At 51.0% G+C, this 19,477-nt stretch overlaps 1 protein-coding gene across 2 annotated transcripts in view; it reads left to right on the top strand.

The window, feature by feature from the left end:
- Positions 1-12,483, top strand: part of ARHGEF6 (Rac/Cdc42 guanine nucleotide exchange factor 6) — a 33,338-nt gene extending 20,855 nt beyond the window's left edge. Inside the window, exons 11-21 of one of the 2 annotated variants that reach the window (XM_075512742.1) lie at positions 677-823; positions 1,697-1,783; positions 2,640-2,718; positions 3,583-3,716; positions 4,013-4,138; positions 8,220-8,240; positions 9,055-9,148; positions 10,130-10,219; positions 11,021-11,120; positions 12,018-12,072; positions 12,325-12,483. In XM_075512742.1, coding sequence (XP_075368857.1) covers positions 677-823; positions 1,697-1,783; positions 2,640-2,718; positions 3,583-3,716; positions 4,013-4,138; positions 8,220-8,240; positions 9,055-9,148; positions 10,130-10,219; positions 11,021-11,120; positions 12,018-12,072; positions 12,325-12,465 — 1,074 coding nt within the window. In that variant the 3' untranslated portion in view covers positions 12,466-12,483. The remainder of the gene's footprint in view (positions 1-676; positions 824-1,696; positions 1,784-2,639; positions 2,719-3,582; positions 3,717-4,012; positions 4,139-8,219; positions 8,241-9,054; positions 9,149-10,129; positions 10,220-11,020; positions 11,121-12,017; positions 12,073-12,324) is intronic. The other variant, XM_075512743.1, reaches the window with a different exon arrangement.
- The last annotated feature ends 6,994 nt before the right edge of the window (positions 12,484-19,477 follow it).

Below are 19,477 nucleotides of genomic sequence, written 5' to 3'. Positions count from 1 at the left end.
CAGTTAAAGCAAGTTTTGCTTGGATTCGCAGGGCTGTCGTTGCACAGTCAGCGTTGTCCTCTGCTTGCTGAAAGCTGGTGAAGGACTGGCCGCTCCATGGAGCTCTACCAGTCCCCAGCTGCTGAGCATCAGTGCAGCCTTTTCAATTACGGCACCTTCAAAAGCTGCTTTTCGTGCTACTCTACTGCACCGCTGAAATATTGCGCCAAGTCCTGCTTTTGGGTTTGCGAATTTTGATTAGAAAATATCCACCCATCTGATTCATGGGGGCTTTGTATTGCTGCAGGTATAACTCTCTTTGCTGTTTGGGCAAAATGGGCAAAATCTCTCTAAGCAGCAGCAAAATTAGAGACATTTAACTCTGCAGCTGTCTTGGTTTGGAAAATGTGACCCTGTACTCTCAGAGGTAGGACTGGTTTGGAAAGAAAAGTTTGCTCAGTGCAGTTCGCAATTTCTTTGACATTTTAACGTATTCATTACTTCATAAATCGCTAGGGTGTGATTTTTTTAACAAACTTTGTGTAATGGAGCCAAAGCAGGCTTTCCTGATCCCTTGATGTGACCAGCCCTGAGCCCACATGGCTGTGGGAGCATTGCTGGTGAAACCATCTCCGTTGGGATGGTTTGGGTTTGCGCCTGCCCTTCGGCTAACGAAGCGCCTCGCTGTGATTCCCAGTCGCAATGCCAAGAGCTGAGGAAGAGGAAGCAACTCGAACTGCAGATCCTTTCTGAATCCATCCAGCGCTGGGAAGGAGAGGACATAAAAACGATGGGAAACATCATCTACATGTCCCAGGTTATGGTACAGTGTGGGGGAAGCGAGGTGAGTGCGGTTGTCCTTCTCCTGGCTAAAGACATTGTGTCCAAATACCCCCTTGCTCACGGGATCGGCAATGCAAGGCGGCAGCTACTCTCAGGCCAGCAAAGTGCTGATAAATAATTTTACCTGGACAAGAGCTGGGCAATGTGCACATCGCTGGAGTCGGGCACCGCATCACGCCCCGGGGGGTTAGTTTCAGGCCTTTGGTGACACACTTTTCAAGCAAAAGCAGCATCTCGGTGTCGTATAGCACATTAATTCCCTTCCTTCCCCCCTGTGACTTACTCTGAGAAATGAGAGTGACTTGAAAGCGTGCATTAGCATAACCATCTTGCCACGTCCTGTGCACGGTGCGGCGGCTGCTGTGACGTCCCACTCCAGAGCTGACTGCGCTTTGGAAATAACTGGAGGGATTCCTGTGTTACTGGTCCTAAAGCATCACACCAGTTCTTGCCACAGACCTTCACCAGTGGTGTTAAAGTCATGCATACTGCATATTTGGCGTGGGAAAGTGCCTGTTATCACTGAATTGCTTGCTTGCTGTAGCAACTTTTCCCTGGGAAGACCTGTAAAACAAAGCCCTGTAGAGTCTAGTCCCAGAGTCTTGTTTGGGATGTGAGATGCTGGGGGACATAAGGCCTTGGTCTTCTGAGGCACTCTGAAATGATTGGAAGAGGATTAGCAGGTTGCAGACAAAAATGTATGCAGGAAAAACTAGTACAGAAATGAGATGCTGTAAAGAAAAAAAGCCAAAATAATTGGTTTGTGGGTGAGCTCTTGCAGGCTGTGATTCCAGCTGCAGCAGGCTCAGTTTGCTGGAGGAGCGTGCTTGTGGTGCATTGCAAACTGGACTAACCTAAATTCTTGTCCCTGCAGGAGAAAGAAGAGCGATATTTCTTGTTGTTTTCAAACGTTTTGCTGATGCTGTCTGCAAGCCCACGGATGAGTGGGTTTATCTATCAGGTAGGCATGCTTAATTTGAAGTTGCAGGGCTTTAGGTGTGAAAAAGGAAATCAGATAGCTCTTATCGAATTCAAATCCTCTGCTTCCTTAAACCTCTCTGTTGTGATGCAAATGCCCCAGGCTGGGAACCAGGGCTTGGTTTTCCTATTCCTGCCAGGACACTTAGTGCCTTTGTCCTGCCAACTGGTTAAACAGCATTTGGTAAGTGTAAATGCTGTGAAATTGGAAAAAAAAACCCCCACCAACCCTCGCAGCATGTTGTCCTACATGCTGTTCTCAAGAATTTTGTGTGTGCGCGTAACGTGTCCTGACCCAGCTGTAGGGTTTTGCCCCCCGCGACCAGCTGGCTCTCAGCGTTGGGCCATCTCTGGAAAATACTTCACTACTCTAAAGAGCCCGAAATTTCCACTCTATGAGGCACCCCAGAACTGCATTTTTTGTGTTTTAGCATTTGAATGGCTGCAATGAGGCTGCTGGGAGCTTGGCTTTTCTGCAGTTGCCTGAAACCATCGATACCCTCCAGGAAAAAAGCCAGGACAGGGAAGGCTTTTGGAAAAACCAGGGGAAGTTCGCCCTCCTGACTTGGCTGTAAAAAGGGTTTGCACCTAGTGAAGGGAAAGGACGGCAAATGAGCCGGGGATGACTCAGTTGTCATCGGAGCCTCTTCTCGGGGTTTGACCTAGTTGCGCAGGGAAATCTAGATCCATACATTAAAGGAAACTCTTCCTGCAGTCTGAAGGCTTCACAAATTAGTTTTTAATGGCGTTTCCCAAAGAGAAAGGAATCAGCAGAAACCAGCAGAACAGCACCCGCTGGGTAGCAGATGCAGACACTGACTCCTCCTCAATTCTCCTAGGGAAAGCTGCCTTTGACGGGAATGACGCTGACAAAACTGGAAGATGCGGAAGGGAACGAGCACATGTTTGAAATCGCAGGTCAGTGTGGCCCCCTGCCTGGGGACATCCTCCCAGTCCAAACAGCAGCTGCTACTGGAGGAACTGGTCCTCCTCCTCCCCCCGCCCACTGCGCCACGCTCTTCTTTTGCTCTTTTACCATGCGTTGTCTGAGTTCCTGAGCATCTCCCTCCCGGTTGAGGCAACCTCCTCCCAGTGCCCTTGAGCTCTGTCTCTGGCGCTGGGCTGCTTTCGGAGACCGTAGTGTTTTGTATGGGACAAATCTCCTGCCAGGGCTGGTTGTGGCTCCAGTAGCACTGCTCTGTGCTGTGCCTGCCCTGTCTGCATCTGGGGTCCATCCCGTGCAGCTGTGAGCACCTTGTTTATTGACAGATTAACGGCTCTGGTCATCAGGTAGCTTTCCTAATGATCCTCCCAATTTTCCCCTTCAATTTATCTCATTACTTGTAGCTATACATGGTTGTCGTGCTCAGTGACACTGCTGCAGTGCAGCTATTTGTACTGGTGGTATTTGGTGTCAAGGTCCTGTTAATTGTGGAAATGTTGCGTTTGCTTACTTAAATAATTCCTTAAATTATTTTTAAGGAATTAAAGGAATTTAAGGATTTTAAGGAATTTAAGGAATTATTCCTTAAATAATGACCTTAAATAATTCCTCACACATTCATCTCACCAGTTCCCTTAGCTTTTCTGTGCTGCTCCCACACTGGCCGGCACCGGGTGCCCGAAGCACGACGGGCAGTCACATCTTTGCACCAGCCTTTGCAGCCACTGGACTTTGCCAGCTGAGGAGCCATTTGCTGCTGTGCCGAGTTGAGCTCACCCTGTGTTTCATCCTGGGTCTCTACCTTTTGCTAAAGGCAGTTATTTAACCCTCTGCCGCAGGGAACATGACGGAGCGGATCACTGTGTCCTGCAGCACCAGCCAGGACTTGCACGAATGGCTTGACCACTTGCAAAGGCTGACCAAAGGGACGTGTAACACCGTATCCAAAACGCAGTCCTGGAGCGCTCATTCGGTAAGCGTCTCGCCTCCCCAGCCTCTCTGCTGCCGAGGGTTCCTCGGCGCTGCCTGACCTCTCTGTTTCAGCAGCACACCTTGATGCTGAGGTAACGTGTACAGCTGCGAGACACGTCCTGCAGTTTTGCTTGTAACCATGTTGTGCTTGTGCCATTTTACGTGTATCTTGCCCTATTTTTGTTGCAACCTAGATGTCTCAAAGGAGTTCACGGTGAACTCTTGTCCACCCTCCTCTGCTTCTCTATGCTGTTTGATGGCTAACAGTCTTCATTTGCTTCTTGTCTATTTTCTCAGACATTTAGTTCAGCCGGACAGATCCGTGGGCCTCTGGAACCCCCCAAAATCCTCAAGCCCTGGAGCTTGAGCTGCCTCCGTCCTGCTCCTCCACTCAGACCATCGGCAGCGCTGAGTTACAAAGAGGTAATCATCCCGCGTGCCTGCAGAGGACTGCGCTTTCGTGGCCATCGCTAGTGCTTGTGTCCGGGGTTCTCATCCCATAGCAAGGGCACGGAAGCTTAGGTCATGGCTTGGACGGGTGTACTCTTTGCTGGGTAAAGAACTGGCTGGATGGCCGGGCCCAAAGAGTGGTGGTGAATGGAGTTTACTCCAGCTGGCGGCCGGTCACAAGCGGTGTTCCCCAGGGCTCTGTGCTGGGGCCAGTCCTGTTTAATATCTTTATCAATGATCTGGATGAGGGGATCGAGTGCACCCTCAGTAAGTTTGCAGATGACACCAAGTTGTGCGGGAGTGTTGATCTGCTTGGGGGTAGGAAGGGTTGATCTGCAGAGGGACCTGGACAGGCTGGATCGATGGCAGGCTGGATCGATGGGCCAAGGCCAACTGTATGAGGTTCAACAAGGCCAAGTGCAAGGTCCTGCACTTGGGCCACAGCAACCCCATGCAACACTGCAGGCTTGGGGAAGAGTGGCTGGAAAGCTGCCCGGGAGAGAAGGACCTGGGGGTGTTGGCTGACAGCCGCCTGAATATGAGCCAGCAGTGTGCCCAGGTGGCCAAGAAAGCCAATGGCATCCTGGCTTGTGTCAGAAATAGTGTGGCCAGCAGGAGGAGGGAAGTGATCGTGCCCCTGTACCTGGCATTGGTGAGGCCGCACCTCAAATGCTGTGTTCAGTTTTGGGCCCCCCACTACAAGAGAGACATTGAGGGTCTGGAGCGTGTCCAGAGAAGGGCAACGAAGCTGCTGAAGGGTCTGGAGCAGAAGTCTGATGAGGAGCGGCTGAGGGAGCTGGGACTGTTTAGCCTGGAGAAAAGGAGGCTGAGGGGAGACCTCATCGCTCTCTACAACTACCTGAAAGGAGGCTGTAGAGAGGTGGGGGTCGGTCTCTTCTCCCAGGTAACAAGTGATAGGGCAAGAGGAAATGGCCTCAAGTTGCACCAGGGGAGGTTTAGACTGGATATTAGGAAATTTTACTTCACTGAAAGGGTTATCAAGCCTTGGAACAGGCTGCCCAGGGAAGGGGTTGAGTCGCCATCCCTGGAGGTATTTAAAGGACGTTTGGATGAGGTGCTTAGGGACATGGTGTAGTGGTGGTCTTGGCAGTGTTAGGTTTATGGTTGGACTTGATGATCTTAAAGGTCTTTTCCAACCTATACGATTCTGTGATTCTGTGATTCTGTTAATGGGGATGTTAGACAAACGGCTCTGCCCCAGTCCCGCGATGGATGCTTGTCGCTGCGGCTGGCTTTGTGCTACAAGCGAAGCACGAGCACGTGTGTTTGCAGGCTCAGCCCCATTCCTGATGTTTGCTGTCGGCTGCTGTAGCCAGCGCCCTCGGCTGCTGGGTGTCACCGGTCCCACAGCGGGGTGTCCCGCAGCCTTGCGTGTCCCACCGGTGCCGTGGTGGAGCTGCCTCCCCTCCTCCTCCTCCTCCTCCTCCTCTCTTGGTCTGAGCCATGGGTGGGAGCTGGGCTCCCGGCCGGGACGTGCTGCGTTGAGAGGAGCTGTAGCAGCGGCTCAGCGCTGCCCGCACCGGCACTGCGGGATCGAGCAGCGATGCTGCGCCAAGAGGAAGAGGAAAAAGGCCTGCTGATGTTTCTCGTGTCTTCCACCCTGTGTTTTGGCGGCTGGAGCAGGGCTCCCTGCAGCAGCCGTGGGTCTCAACCCTCCTTCGCTGCCCACCCGCGTGTTTTACACAGCCATACCCTGCTGGGAGGCAGCAGCCCGAGGGATCGCTTCCCCCGCAGAAACCCCAAGCCTGGGAGGTAGGAGGCGGCACGGGGAAACCCAAAATACAACCCAGCTCCGATTCTCACCCCCCGCTGTAACTGCAGTGCTCTCCTTCCCTGCCTCACGTTAAACTTTTGGGATTACTCACCAGTAACTCGGGTAACGTTCCTCTTACTGAACGAGCACTCCGGTTCTGAGTCAGCTGCCTTTCTGGGTACAGCAGCCCTGGGAGCGTCCCTGCCCGGGCTCCCAGTGGGGACAAGGACGAGGAGGGGGCTCGCACCCCCCCCCTCGCCAGCACTCGGGGATGGAGAGCCCGGCAGCCGGGGGGGCTGTGGGTCCCGCTACTCCAGGTAGAGATTTTAGGTAGCCTCACGGCATTTTTTTACATTTATTTCTTAACATTTGTAAAACAACGCATTTCCGTTCAGGAATTAAATTGTTCAAAAACCAACCAAGCAGACTGGAAACAACCCTTAATCTTTGCATGGTCCAAATCCCTAACGTAGATTAAACCGTTTCTTGCTTGCATGGTGAATTAAAATATAGGAAGAGGCTTGAATTAGAAGAGCAATTTTTCTGCGTGGAAGTGCAAGGCTGATATTTGTTTATAAGGTAGGCCAAAACCACAGATTGAGCGATATCATTAATACCACGGTCGTTTGCAGTTTCTCCGTTGTCCCCTGCCACGCGTAGCAGGAGTTAAACTCTCTGCGCCGAAACCAGGCGAGAGGTTTTTGCCACAGAGGCCGAGCAGGCGGGGAGCCCCGAGGGGCGGGATGCTGCTGCAGGCGGGATGGTAGCGTGCAAGGTGTTAAAGAACCAAAAACGTGGTTGGCACGGGAATGGGCTGTGCTGGCCACGTTGGTGGAAACCCAAAGGCAACGAGTCCGCCAGAGCTGGAGCAGAGCTGGGCAGGCACAGCCTGGTACCCGGTCGGTCCAGGCTGCGCCGGCGGGCAGCTCCCCTCTCAGGGAAGGGGCTCATGGACACGAGCCTGCGATGACAAATGTGAAATAAGTTCAGTTGCTGGCCCGAGCAGATCTGCATCTGCCTTGTCCCTCCCTCCAGGGTGCTCAGTCCCTAAGCAGAACTCCTATTTCACTGGGTTGGGTTTTTTTTTAATATATTAAAGTAGGGCACAAAATAAACTATGCTAAGAGCTCGGTGCGTCACCTTCCTGTAATGAAGATATAATGAAGGAATACAAATTTCAAAGGTTATTTGCAGGGAAGGGAGTGGGAGAGTTTGATTAAAAGATTAGAGAATTTCAGGCATCCAGTGTTACTTTAATGGCTTCTAGTAGTGCAGGACGGGATGGCAGAGTCTTGTGCGTTTCCTTGCACCTAGCTGCGCTCAGGAAACCCCAGAGCCTGCTTGCGTACTGCGCAGCACTCTTGTTATTTCCATTGAAATTGGGTCATTTTTCCTGTTCTGTTTCCAGTAATCATTTGAAATGACAGAGCAGGTGCTGTGGGTAAAGCGGTGTGTCCGGATTCAGGTTAGCAAAGTGAAAAAAATATACAGATGATTTCTTCTACTACTTGTTTTTTTGTTGGTTTTTTTTTTTTAAGTGGCCTGCTTTGCATTAGGTGAAGGGTTTATAACGTCAGGATTCAGGACTTTGCTGGCCAGACCTTCAGGAGGGCCGCGCGGCTCCCTGTGCCGAGCATCCCAGGGATGGGACCCTCCACGGGGTGTGCAGGGAGCTCCCCGTCCTGCCAGCAGAGCAGGGAGATGCTGCTGCGCTGACGCCTGACGCTGTCAGGTCTCCAGTGAGGATGGCAGGTCCCCTCCGAGGACGTCCCCTTTGAGAAGCTGCAGTCCTGGGAGATTGTCTCCAGGGTGGTCAGAGCATCCCATCGTCCTGGCTGGGTTGGGTTGAAGACCGCAGGACTGGTGTTGAGCACGGGGCCAGACCCCGAGCTGCTCCCCGGGGCTTGGTCGGAGCTGGGTGCCCGGGGCAGCTGCAGCATTGGCTAACACCAATGGGTCCTGCATTTTTAAGCACCGTTTTAGACAATCAACATCTACAGAAACCTACTACTAACTGAGGAGGCATGTTCTCTATTTTGATGTGTTTAGAGTGTATTAATGCCCACTTACCATGCGTTTCACATGTAATTTTTTCAGTTTTGCATGACACCGTGCTCCTTTGCATGTTGACAGTGCTCTAAATCCAGTACGGAGGGTGTGCCACATTAATTGCAAGACTAACATTCAAATGTGTTTTAGAATTGTGGATTTAATGGACTTGGTCAATAAAATCATCAGTCTCTCACACTCATCTTCTCTTTCTTTGCATATTCATTGTAGAGGATGTCTTATATCTTAAAGGTAAGGGTAGATACATCTCTTTGGCTTATCATGGCAAAGAATGCTTGTTCCTGTTCACGCTTCTTGTGCTTGCATGACCCTAATTTTGCCTGGCTGTATCGGTAAGTTATCGTGAGAGTCAGTGGCCACTGGCAAATATATTTTGAGATAACTCCCAAGAAGGATTTAGTATTATGGTACTTCAGCTTCCTGGCATGCCTCTTCTCCTGCTTAAAATCCGTATTGCATGTAACCTACTAATACACTAATTCTCTCCAAATCGGCAAGACTTGTAACTCTGTGAAGGAGATAAAAGCTTGTATTTCTTACTTGTGGAGTCATAGCAAACACTAACTTTGTGTGTATTTGTTTGTTCTCTGTGTATGTGTGTGGGGAATTTATACTCTCAAACAAATCGTTTGGAAACAATGTCATTTGCCAACTGTTTTATATTAGAAATCAAATTGAGTCAAGGAAATAAACAACATTATAGGGTTTTCCGACAAAGACCACAGAGTTGGTAAGCAGACTAAAAGTGCTGTAAATGTGTTTGAATTCTTTGGCTAAAGGATCTTAGCCGAGGGTTGAATTCGCTAAAGGAGCTTGTCCTGTCCCAGACCTGCAGGTGCAATTCCCGCTGCTGTTCCAGGGAGCAGTGGGCCACAACTAGCGCATGGGAAAAGGAAAAAGCATCATTTTCCCCAACTTTGTCATTGTCTGCCTTGTAGTTCTCTAATGTGTTGTGCGTAACACGGATAGCTGCATTCAGCTGCACTGCTCCGCTGTTTGAGCTGCCTTTGGTTCTGGTTAAACACAAGAGTCTGTTTCTCTATAGGATTCCAGCAAAAGTCCAAAAACAATGAAGAAGTTTCTTCCAAAAAGGAAAACCGAGAGAAAACCATCTGATGAAGAGTTTGTTATTCGGAAAAGTGAGTGTTGTATTTTTCTCTTCTTTTTGGAGGTTTCTGTGTACTCGGTGATCTCCACAGGGCTTTGAGAACAGCCTTTCTTCCAGTGCAGGGTGCGACAGGATGCGTGAGCAAGCCTACGTGCTGCTGAGCATGGGAGGCTTCTGGAAGCGCGCTGGTCCTCAGCCTCTGACAGATCCCCTCCCAGTTACAACTACCAGGCGTGCTACCACCCTCCTCGTGATTGCTAGCACAAGATCACGCGGTTGTGGGTGGTCTTGTTCTGGCTACGAAGCCAAGGAGCTACTTCGAAGCAGTTAAAAGCTGCAGTAAAACTGCACATCAGCAGTCGTCAAAATATATCTGAGAGCTGGGACAAACCCTCACCTGGCCATGCCAGCAGGTCCTGGAGCAGTTTCCATGGGGTACCAGGGAACAAAAAAAGACCCCATCCCTGCAGGGGTGTTCACCTGCAAAGAGGGATGTCCTGACAGCCCCCTGAAGTCCACTTGGGACGCTCCTCAGGGGTTTTACGTGAAAGGCCATGGTCACCCGGCAGTGAGCTGCTACGGCGTACAGCCTGAAGGTCAGTCGTCTCCCTTGAGAAGACAGCACTGAGCTAGGGCTGGAAACGAAGACTTCATGTTTCTAAGTCCTGCTCTGATGCGGCCGTACCAGACCCCTCCTAGCAGGGCTGCTCTGCTGGCCCATCTCCTGCTGCTCCCTGCGCCCAAAGTCAGGCATCACCCCCTGAGTTTTGCCGAGATGAGCAGCTGGAAGTGCATTTTCATACCATTTAATCATGGTGCTCAATGTCACAGGATGTTGCAAAGGCCAGAAAATATAAAGGACCTACAAAAGGAATTAGGCAAAGTCTCAGAGACAGTGTCAGTCAAGGGAACAACACGCTCTTCTCTTAAGGGACTTGGGAGCAAAGGCTGGGCGAGATGAAGCCAGAGCACTTTGCTTTTTGTGATAGCTGTTGTCTGCAATATTTTACAGGTACGGCTGCGCTAGAAGAAGATGCTCAGATCCTGAAGGTGATCGAGGCATACTGTACCGGGGCAGGCTTCCAGCAAGCTCTCAGCTCAGGTGGGCACACAACCAGATTATTTAGATCTTACTCTGCCTGCAACACTGATAACCCCTCTGGGAAAAAACAGATGGTTGCATCACACAGCAACGAGACTCATGCTAGGAAACTGTGTGGTGTTCAATCTTCAAGATAAGGGAGCTTCATCTACCTAGTGGTTTAGTTGCCATTGTTTTTCTTCTAAACACAGAGAATGAAGTAGGTAGGAGGGCAGATGAGACACAGCTATTTCACCAGCACTTGTTAGGAATTAAGCAAACCTAGTCAGTGGCTGTGGCTGTCAGCACTGAAAACCTGATGGTAATCTCAGGTTGCATATAGCTTTAGAAAGGAAGCATGAATATTATCTCTCAATCAGCTGCGTGTTTAAGAACAAGCTGCTTCATAAGAACCTATCTAACATCTTCAACTCTGGAAATATAACTATTTATCATTGCTGGTGAGATGTCAAATTAAATCACGGAACTGTCAAATAATGGTACATTTAAAAAAGGGAGGCCATGTTTCTTCTGAGAGTTCTTGACCCTAATTGAGTTATTTCATTTATAAGTCATGATGTAGCTTTAGATGCAATGAGCACCCTTGAAAACTTTCCACTTGCTGCTTTAGCTCCAGGGTAGCGGTACGTATAAGCCCGTATTTAACCACGGCAGACAGCCGGCGGCTGCTCAAGCCCCCGTGTCCCCAGCCTGCCCCGGCTTGCAGAGGAGCAGGGAGGACGTGGGCTGCTGTCTCCAGAGTGGCGTGGGCATCAGAGAAAGTCTCCCTTTTTCTTCCTGATGAGTAATTCTTGTACGCAGGCTCCCGGAAAGACTCCATTCCCCAAGTCCTTCTTCCTGAGGAAGAAAAAATCATCATAGAGGAAACACGAAGCAACGGCCAGACTGTCACGGAGGAAAAGTAAGCGTGCCTGCTCTCCACTTGCAGATTTCCTTGTCGCTTTTTGGAAGGACATTAAAAACTAATGCTCTCTCCTTCTGCATCCCTGCAGAGGAGCAGGGCTGGTGTCACCGACTGCTGCCTTAGTCCTGGCGAGGACCACTGGGCTATTTCGGTTGCTATTTTGTCCCTTTTCAAGAACAGAGCCGCCCTCCCAGCTGCTCTGACGTGGCTGTAGCCCTCCGGGAGTCTGTGTGCTGGTCCCGAGAGCCAGTTTATCGAGTCCCAGAGCTTATCCGGATGTAGCTAATGGGGTCAGGGAGGACAGAACCAAACAAGTGGCTTTTTTTTTTTAACTACTGACATACTGGGCTGCTGCTGCCCCTCGGGAGCCTGCCTGACAGCCGGGTGATGCCGTCTGTGAGTGCTCCCAACTTGTTACGTAGCTTCAGCATCTGAGTGACTGCATTGATCCGCTCCTTTTCTAACCCAGACAGTGCATTCCTTTCATGCCTGTTTTTTTGCAGCATACCCTCAAGGAATCAAGGCTGTTTTACAAAAAAATGCTCAGGCATTTCCAGTTTTAAAATCATTGTTATTTATTGCAGTAGCGTAAACAAGGAAGCCAAAGCCACAGACCTTAGTTGATAACTTAAAGATAGCAGACAAGGTATTTTTCTTGAGTTTTGAGAAAAGAGCCCTGAATTTTGGATCGGTGGCCTATAAACGCTCCTGGGCTGTGTTTCCAGAGTCCCCTCATGGGCAGCAGCAATACCTGCAACCTGCTGCTTGCAAAGCAGAAGCTGGAAGCACCTTCCCCATCAGCACGTTGCTCATAAAAGCTTCCATGCTGTTGCTGTTTTGCTGCACTCCAGCTCTTTTTATTTCTTTTTTTTGTTTTTGCATTTCTTTTTGCAGGAGCCTTGTTGACACGGTTTATGCACTGAAAGATGAAGTCAAAGAATTGAAGCAGGTAATTTGAGGGGTTTTGTTTGTGCTGGCTGCGCCGGGTGGTTGTCTTCGACTGGTCAGTGCCCAGGAAAAGTCTTGCCGATGCTGGTGCAATCCTGCAGCTCCCTCGCAAGCCAGCAGTGACCTGTCAAATGTCCGTGGGGTGTCATCACCTCTGAGCCACCAGGCAGCCAGGCGCGAGGAAGTACCGACCTCGCTGCATCAAGTGCATGGGCATTAACTGCATCTTTATTCCTTTTTTTTCCCCTCGCAGGAGAACAAAAGGATGAAACAGTGTTTGGAGGAAGAGCTTAAATCCAGGAAGGACTTGGAGAAGCTGGTTAGAAGGCTGCTGAAGCAGACAGACGAGTGTGGCAGGGAGGACACGGGGCGCAAGTCGTCCCTGATCGCCTGAATTTGGGGAGAAGCTGCTGGCAGTGGTGTGTGACCTCAGGTGTTTTTTGGGAAGCGGAACTGGATCCTTTGCCTCTTCTTGCTCCTTATTTTGTTGGTTTGGGGAATTTTGTTACCAAAAAATAAGTCATAGAGAAAAAAAATTAGTTTTTCTTCCATCCAGTAAGGAAATAAACCAGAAACAATCAATCACAACTAAACCAGTAAGCAAGCGGTCCGTGATTCACAATTCATCTGCAGCAACTAATACCTCATCGTACCTGCTACTGGGAGCAAATACAAACTCTGCTAATGATTGCCGCTCACAAAGGGTTTGGCAGCAGTTTCCTAGAGGAAGCTTAAGCACTTTTTAATGCTTTCATTCTTTCCAAAAGCACCGGTACCTATTTATTGAATGAAAACATTATTGAGGTGGTGGCATTGAGCAGAAACCAAAAAGTACCATGCTCCTCTGTTCAGATAATCACAACTGGGGAAGCTTTTCCCATCCACCTTCTTTTTCCCCGTTAGTTGACTGTAGCGAACTAGAGCCCAGCAATACTGTGGTTCCCGTGTGGCCTTGATACTGATTAAAATGTGCAATTAACATGAAGACATTTGAACTCCTTGGGGAAGTCAGATCTGGAGCACCTGTCAGAGCGCATGGGGAAGGTATGTTGCACAGTACTGCCTCCTAACAGCTCGTGATTAGCACAACAGGTAACTGCTGTTCTGCCCCCCCATCCCTTTTCTTATGCATGACCTAGAACTCCTACCCCCTGCTTTGTTTTCACATTGAGTGTCCAGGTATCGTATGAGTTTATAGTTTTGCTGTGCTTCCCCTTGCAGGACATGCTTTTCTCTGTATGAAATGTAAACACTGCTTGACAACAAAACCAACCCCCAAACGTGCTGGTTCCCTGCTCCCTTCTGCCCACGTTAGGCTCTCCATCACTCCTTCCCAAAGGCTGGGAACGTAGCCAACGGCCACTTCTCCCCCACTGCCCCAAAGGGGCTTTCTGCTAGGAAAAAGGAACTTTCTCTTGGGATAGGAAAGCTGTTTATGCTTTGACAAGAGCTGGAACGCTCCTAGGGCAAGGACGTGCAACACCCTTCCAGATCCCTGCACAGCTCCTCGAACACAGCACACAGGCAACATGCATATGTATCGGCTATCTTCATCTTATTTGGTGTTATACCCTAGTTTAGAACTCACGTTTTCCTTCCTTTCTTAGCAGCATTATAAAAGTAACCTTCTGTTAAAGTTAAAGATAAGTCTTACATATATCACAGGGCAGCACGGTCCCAGGGTGTGCAGACACACCACAGCTCATTACAGTCATACCGTTACGGTGGTCATGAAGGACACGATAGAGGCAATAATTACAACTCCCTCCTTGCAATTAAAATTTAGCCAGAACATAGCAAATGGTGCTTGGGGAGAGCTAGACTCCAAAGCATCACAAGGAGTGTAAAAAGAAACCCTCTTTAAATCTAAGCTGTTTCTAGGACAAAACAGAGGTCTTTCTTGCTGTGGCTACGTTTGCCGTCTCCAGAGCGTCCCAGCTGGATGGCAGCTCTCCGCATCCCTGCCCAGGCATGCAGTTGAGGGGTTTGGTCAGCAGTCAAGCCCTGCTGCGCTGGTTAATCGTTTTCCAGGATAACAACCTTGCTGCACGCTGAGCAGCTCACGCTGTTCTGGGATGCTGTCCCCAGACACCCCAAAGGCAGGCTGGGGACCACGCTCGCGGCATGCAGCCAGTGCAAGGAAGCAAACCAAGGCCATTTACACTCCTAGGAGAGGGTAGAAACGTTTCCCTGCTGCCCCCCGGTTTAGCTGAAGCCCGTGCTGTGTACATATGCATGTTTGTAAGATGTAATGTGATGGAGGGCACACTGGGACATTTTGGATCAAGTGTTTGTCAAGAGCTAGAAGCCAAAAAAGACGAGAAAATAAAATAAAAAGGAAAAGAAGCCATGCCGGATGGACAGCAATGTTTCCATATTTACTTTGTTTACAGTGCTTTGTAAATAGGTTTCAGTGAGTCTGTCTTTAGGTGGACATTGTGTCAGCTGCCTTCCAGTTTATCTTTGTCATGTAGGTTTATTTACTGTAACTACTTATGCAAGTTCAACTTTTCTAACATGTTTTTATTTCAAACAGTTTTTTAATTGACATTTTCAACAAATAAAGAAGGATAAAAATCGCTTCTTAGCTCTCAGTGCTGCTTCCTTTGTTTCTGCCACAAAAGCAAAGCCAATGCTTGCTCTGGGCATCCCTGATTTGCTCAAAATGCCTGTGGCTGCAGCATCCACCCTCCAATTTACTTGATGCCGGCAGGGATACTGGTACAAACGGTGATGCTGGCACTTGGGCTGCTGCTGCCACCGTCACCCAGACCTGCAGCAGGGAGGGCACCTGGTCCCAGGGGAAGGAGATGCACTTCCACCCCTCGAGCCCGGCTTGCACTCCACTAACAAGGATGCTTCATGGAGAACTAGCTGCTCTCTGCTGCACCGGTGGGTTGCTGTAGATAAGTGACTTCCTGCCTGTTTGAGATTTTTTAGTTAGTGCATGTTTTTTTTCTGGAGATTAGGTGTGGTGACAGGATTTCCTTTGGTCTACCGCTTGGACAAGACCTCTCCTGCACACTGGTATTTTTAACTCTTTGGTAGAGACATGCCATGCTCAGCCCGCAGCTGAAGCAGGAGGATCGAGGGCAGGAGGGCCAGATCCCGCTCTCCCTCCCCAAACACAGCGGTCAGAGTGGGGAAAAAGAGCAAGCAAAAAAGAAACACTGGCCTCGGGCACGAGTGGTGTTTTGGAGAATTCATGCAGAGCTGCATCCAGACCTGAGCACTCAGAGCCTGCACTGGGCAGAAGAGCAAGGAGGAGGCATTCCCCAGGCTCATTTTGGTGGAAGCGTCTCCACTCCTGGGTCCCTGTGAGACCAGATCCAGGCCTTAACCAGAGACTCTCCCTCCTGCTCTCCCACTGAATACAGGACCGCTTTGGCCCCTTCTCTTACACCAGCTCCCAAACAGCCCCTTTGCATGACCCAACTCCACCACAGGCAGCATCAGCATCCTCCAAGCAACAGAGTTTAGCTCCAAATGACCATCAATTTGAAAAAAACAACAACAAAAAAAGCCCAGCTTAACCTGCACAGCCCAAAACACTGCCACAGCTGGGGATGCCCCGGAGGTGCCCATTTGCAGGGGACTGTGACCGTCCCAGTGCGGCACCGCTCCGCAGCACAAGTGGCCCTGACCCCAAACCAAAAGGAGGGGGAGAAGTCTCCCTTGCCCCAGGCAACGGTGCATGCAACAGGTTTGGCCTCCTAGAAGAGATGGAGCAAACCCTCCCAGAAGAGAGGGAAGAGCTCCTAGGAAGAAATGGAGACCATGCCGATGGGGACCCTGCCCCAACCAGGGGAAAGGGCTGGGGGGAGCTGGCACCGAGCAAGGGGTGCTGAGGCAAGGCTGGTACCCAGGCACACAGTGCCTAACTGGGGAGAGGGATAACAAAAAAGACCCCAAAGTAGTGCACAGAGATGCTAGGACAGGCTTGTCACCCGAGCAGCCGCCGTGCACAGCCACACAGCACGTGGACGGCTGTTCTCCAGCTCACGCTGTCCGGCAGCCCTGAGCTCAGTGGCACAAGCTGGCGAGACCCTTCTTGGAAACCAGCATCACAACCTTTTTTTGAGGAACACAACAAAACAAAATCTCATTTCTTATATAAAACTAAAAAAAAAACCCCAAACTATTTCCCAGTGAGCTCAGTGTGTCTTGAGCTGTGCACCTTTCCCAGCAGATGACCATGCCATTGCTTGCTTCTGCTCATCCATGACCCCCCCGTGCCAGTCCTGCCGATGTGCCCCACGTACTTATCACCCTCACATCCCCTTCTCCCTTCTTTACTCAGAAAGAAGAAGAAAAAAAAATTCAGTTCAGGCACCGTACAATCCACAGCCTAAGGAGTGACAGGGAGGCCCCACGTCAAGGGAAAAATCAATGTATTGATGACCTTCAAACTTTCCACGGGGAGAGGAAACCTGCGCCTGCCGCGGCGCCGGGCACGGGCCGGGGAGGAGAACAAAGCCACTCAGGAGAAGGCCACAGCTGGATGGTAGCAATCGCATCTCCTCCCCTCCCACGCACTGCCTCACGTCTGAATCCCACGGGCTATTTTTGGCAAGCGAAGAAACAGAGGCAAGAAACAAAAGCCCTGGGAAAGGCAGCAGCGCAGGCAGGGGAGGCGGCAGTCGGCGCCTGCTGCTCCTGCTGCAGAATTTATTGAGCTGTTTTATGCCTTTTGTTGTTGTTGTTTTCTTCTCCCCTCTTTGACTGTTTCCCCAACCCCAATCTCTTTCTCCATGCGATTTTCAGCTCCCAGATCCCCCTCGCAGTGATTTGGGCTGGGGATCGCAGCCCGGCCCAAACCCTCTGGCAGGTGCTCCCGGCCGCCAGAGCTGGGGGCTGCGGGGGGCTTCAGGGCCATGCACTGATCACGTTTCCCCCTCGTCCGTGACTAACAGCATTTCTGCTCCCCATGGTTTTGGGGACCCAAGAGCAGCCACGCACGCGCTCCCCCGAGCTCTCCTCACCCACCCCCTCCCAGCCGGCTTTTTCCCCTTTCTCAGACCGTGCCAGTTGGCACGGCCTCTGGTTTCTCCCGTGGCTCCCACCCGCACTCCAACCGCAGCCGGGCACCCCCACTTCCCCATGGAGGTTTGGGGCTCTCCAGCCTCACCGGCGCTGCCTCCGTGAGCCCAGCCCACAGGGACTGGCTGGGTTTCGGCAGCGGCGGGGACGTAGCTGGACCCACGCCACCACGGGAGGCGGCCGCCCAGCCCCTGCCACCCCACGCGCGGCAGCCGCAGGACCCCACCTCGTGCAGCATCCATCCCTCTGCTCCAAAGCGGAGACATCCCTGCAGGCTCTGTGCCCTTAGAGCAGGCAGGAGTAGACCTCTTCCAGCCAGGTGTCCTAAATCCCCTTAAATTAGCCCCCACCCCTCTGCTCCACAGCTGTGCCAGGGGCTCCAGCCCCCGTGCCTCCCTGCCTTCCCAGGGTAGGGGGGTCCCTGCTCCCTCTTCCAGCCAAAATGCCCCCGGCACTGCCCGGCCCTAGCACCCCAACGTGCCCCAAGGAGCGGGATGGGATGGGATGGGATGGGACAGCTGCCCCTGGAGGCTTTTGGGACTGGCTGTCCCCACTGTGCCCCCCAGTGCCACCCCACTGCCCTCTCGGTCCCCAGACTCCAAGCAGGACCCTGGGAAATCCAAGCCTGGGGCTGAGAAGGGAGAGCGACCTTCAAAGCATAAAAAGCACCCTATCTCTTAATTCATAAATTGTATTAGTTGTAGGGTAACAGTGGACGAAACCCCACACTCAGGAAGGGGGAACCATGAATGTTGAAATATGCTGCGAAACACAGCTACAGCCACGCAGTCCCTTGGCACACAGTCCCTCTCTGTTTACGAATATAAGATGATTTTAGTTAAATAAAAAGTTTTTACACATGGGGTCGGACAAGAGTGATCCATTCACTGACAAAGTTAGGCAGTTTTGGAGAACAGCCGACAAATACGTATTAAATTATAGTCAAACCAGACTGGCTTTGAGCTCTCCTCCACTGAGTTTGGGAGGGGGCCATGCCAGGCACCCAGCACTGCAAAGAGCTGTGCAAAGACTGCCCCGTCCGTCCCGGCAGTGGTGGCACTCGGGCACTGTGTTAGCACCAGACCTGCAGCCTCCAGCCAAGCAAACCCTAAGGATTGCCCACATCTGAAAGCTCTTCCACTTGCTGTCCTGTTGGCTTCCAGGAGTATTTCCAAACTTCTGCACTCCAAAAAGTGTAACCTGTATAACCAAGTACTCCAGGCTTGCCACCTTTGGCATCTTTAGATGCTTTTAAAAAATGCTGCATCAACATCCTTGTGCCCTGCTGTTGCTCGGCTCACCTTACCTGAGGGCCAAGCTGGAGAAGAGGGTCGGGGAGACCCCAGTGTGCAGTGTCACCCAGGTACCCCCTGCCCGAGATGGGGTCCTGCCCATCTGCACGGTCCTGCTCTCCTGGAGCTCCAGGAAAAGTGCTGCTGTGGGCATGTTCTCACTGAGGACAGCCAGAAGATGCTCTACACATGCACTTTGGAGGGCTTGGAAAGACGCAGTTGGTCCTGCCACCCCCATGCTTTCCTGGTCCTCCTCCTAGGGTAGGAGGGGTCTCAGGAGAGGAGGCAGGTCCAAATTTGACGATGGTGGCCAGTGGCCCTTCCACAGTGGAGTGAAACGGTCCGCAGGCAGAGGGTCCTCTGCCTGCAGAGGTGGGAGGAGGACAGTCTGGCGAGCGGATTCGGGCCACCGAGAGCAGAGCAGCGCTGGTGCCTTACCCGCCCCCTGGTTTGAAATCAGCAGTCCCCCCCTCGGCTGCTGATCGCCCCTCTGATGCAGGGCGATCGTCACCAAACGCGAACCCGGCTAAGGCAGTGTCACCCTAAGCAGGAAGGCAGGCTGAGTTTTGTAGATAGGCAGGGGTGGAAAAAAGGGGTTTCTCAAGATAAAGTAGACAGTTAGGGTGGCAACGATGCATCACCAGCAGCTAGCATGTAAGGACAGCGCTTGGCTGACTGATTCCTTTAGAGGAGACGTTCCTAAGCCTTTTAATGTTTTTCCGTTGATGTTTTGTAAGCAGATTGGTATGGGAGATATGTATGAACCTAGCTTGGCTGGAGCGCCCTGAGCCATCCTACGGTGTTAGGAAAGAAACGTTGATGGTAGAGTTTGCTAAATAAAGCTCTAGTGACATAACGGGGACATCCACTCTGCCAGGCACGCAGGACATGCTGGACCCAGACACACAACACCAGCACGTACCAAATTGTTGGCAACGAAAGGAAAAAGCAAAGTGCAAACAACAACAGCTTCAAACTTTGTTCCATTTGTGTTCTCAGAGCCCCTTGGCCCTCATTAATAAATAACAAAATATACAAATTAAGAAATAAGAAAACCAAAGAGGCAGAGGAACA

This window comes from Mycteria americana, chromosome 10 (assembly GCF_035582795.1).
Source record: "Mycteria americana isolate JAX WOST 10 ecotype Jacksonville Zoo and Gardens chromosome 10, USCA_MyAme_1.0, whole genome shotgun sequence".
NCBI classification, from domain to species: domain Eukaryota; kingdom Metazoa; phylum Chordata; class Aves; order Ciconiiformes; family Ciconiidae; genus Mycteria; species Mycteria americana.
Note: the sequence above shows the minus strand (reverse complement) of the source record. Positions and strands in the feature narration are given on the sequence as shown.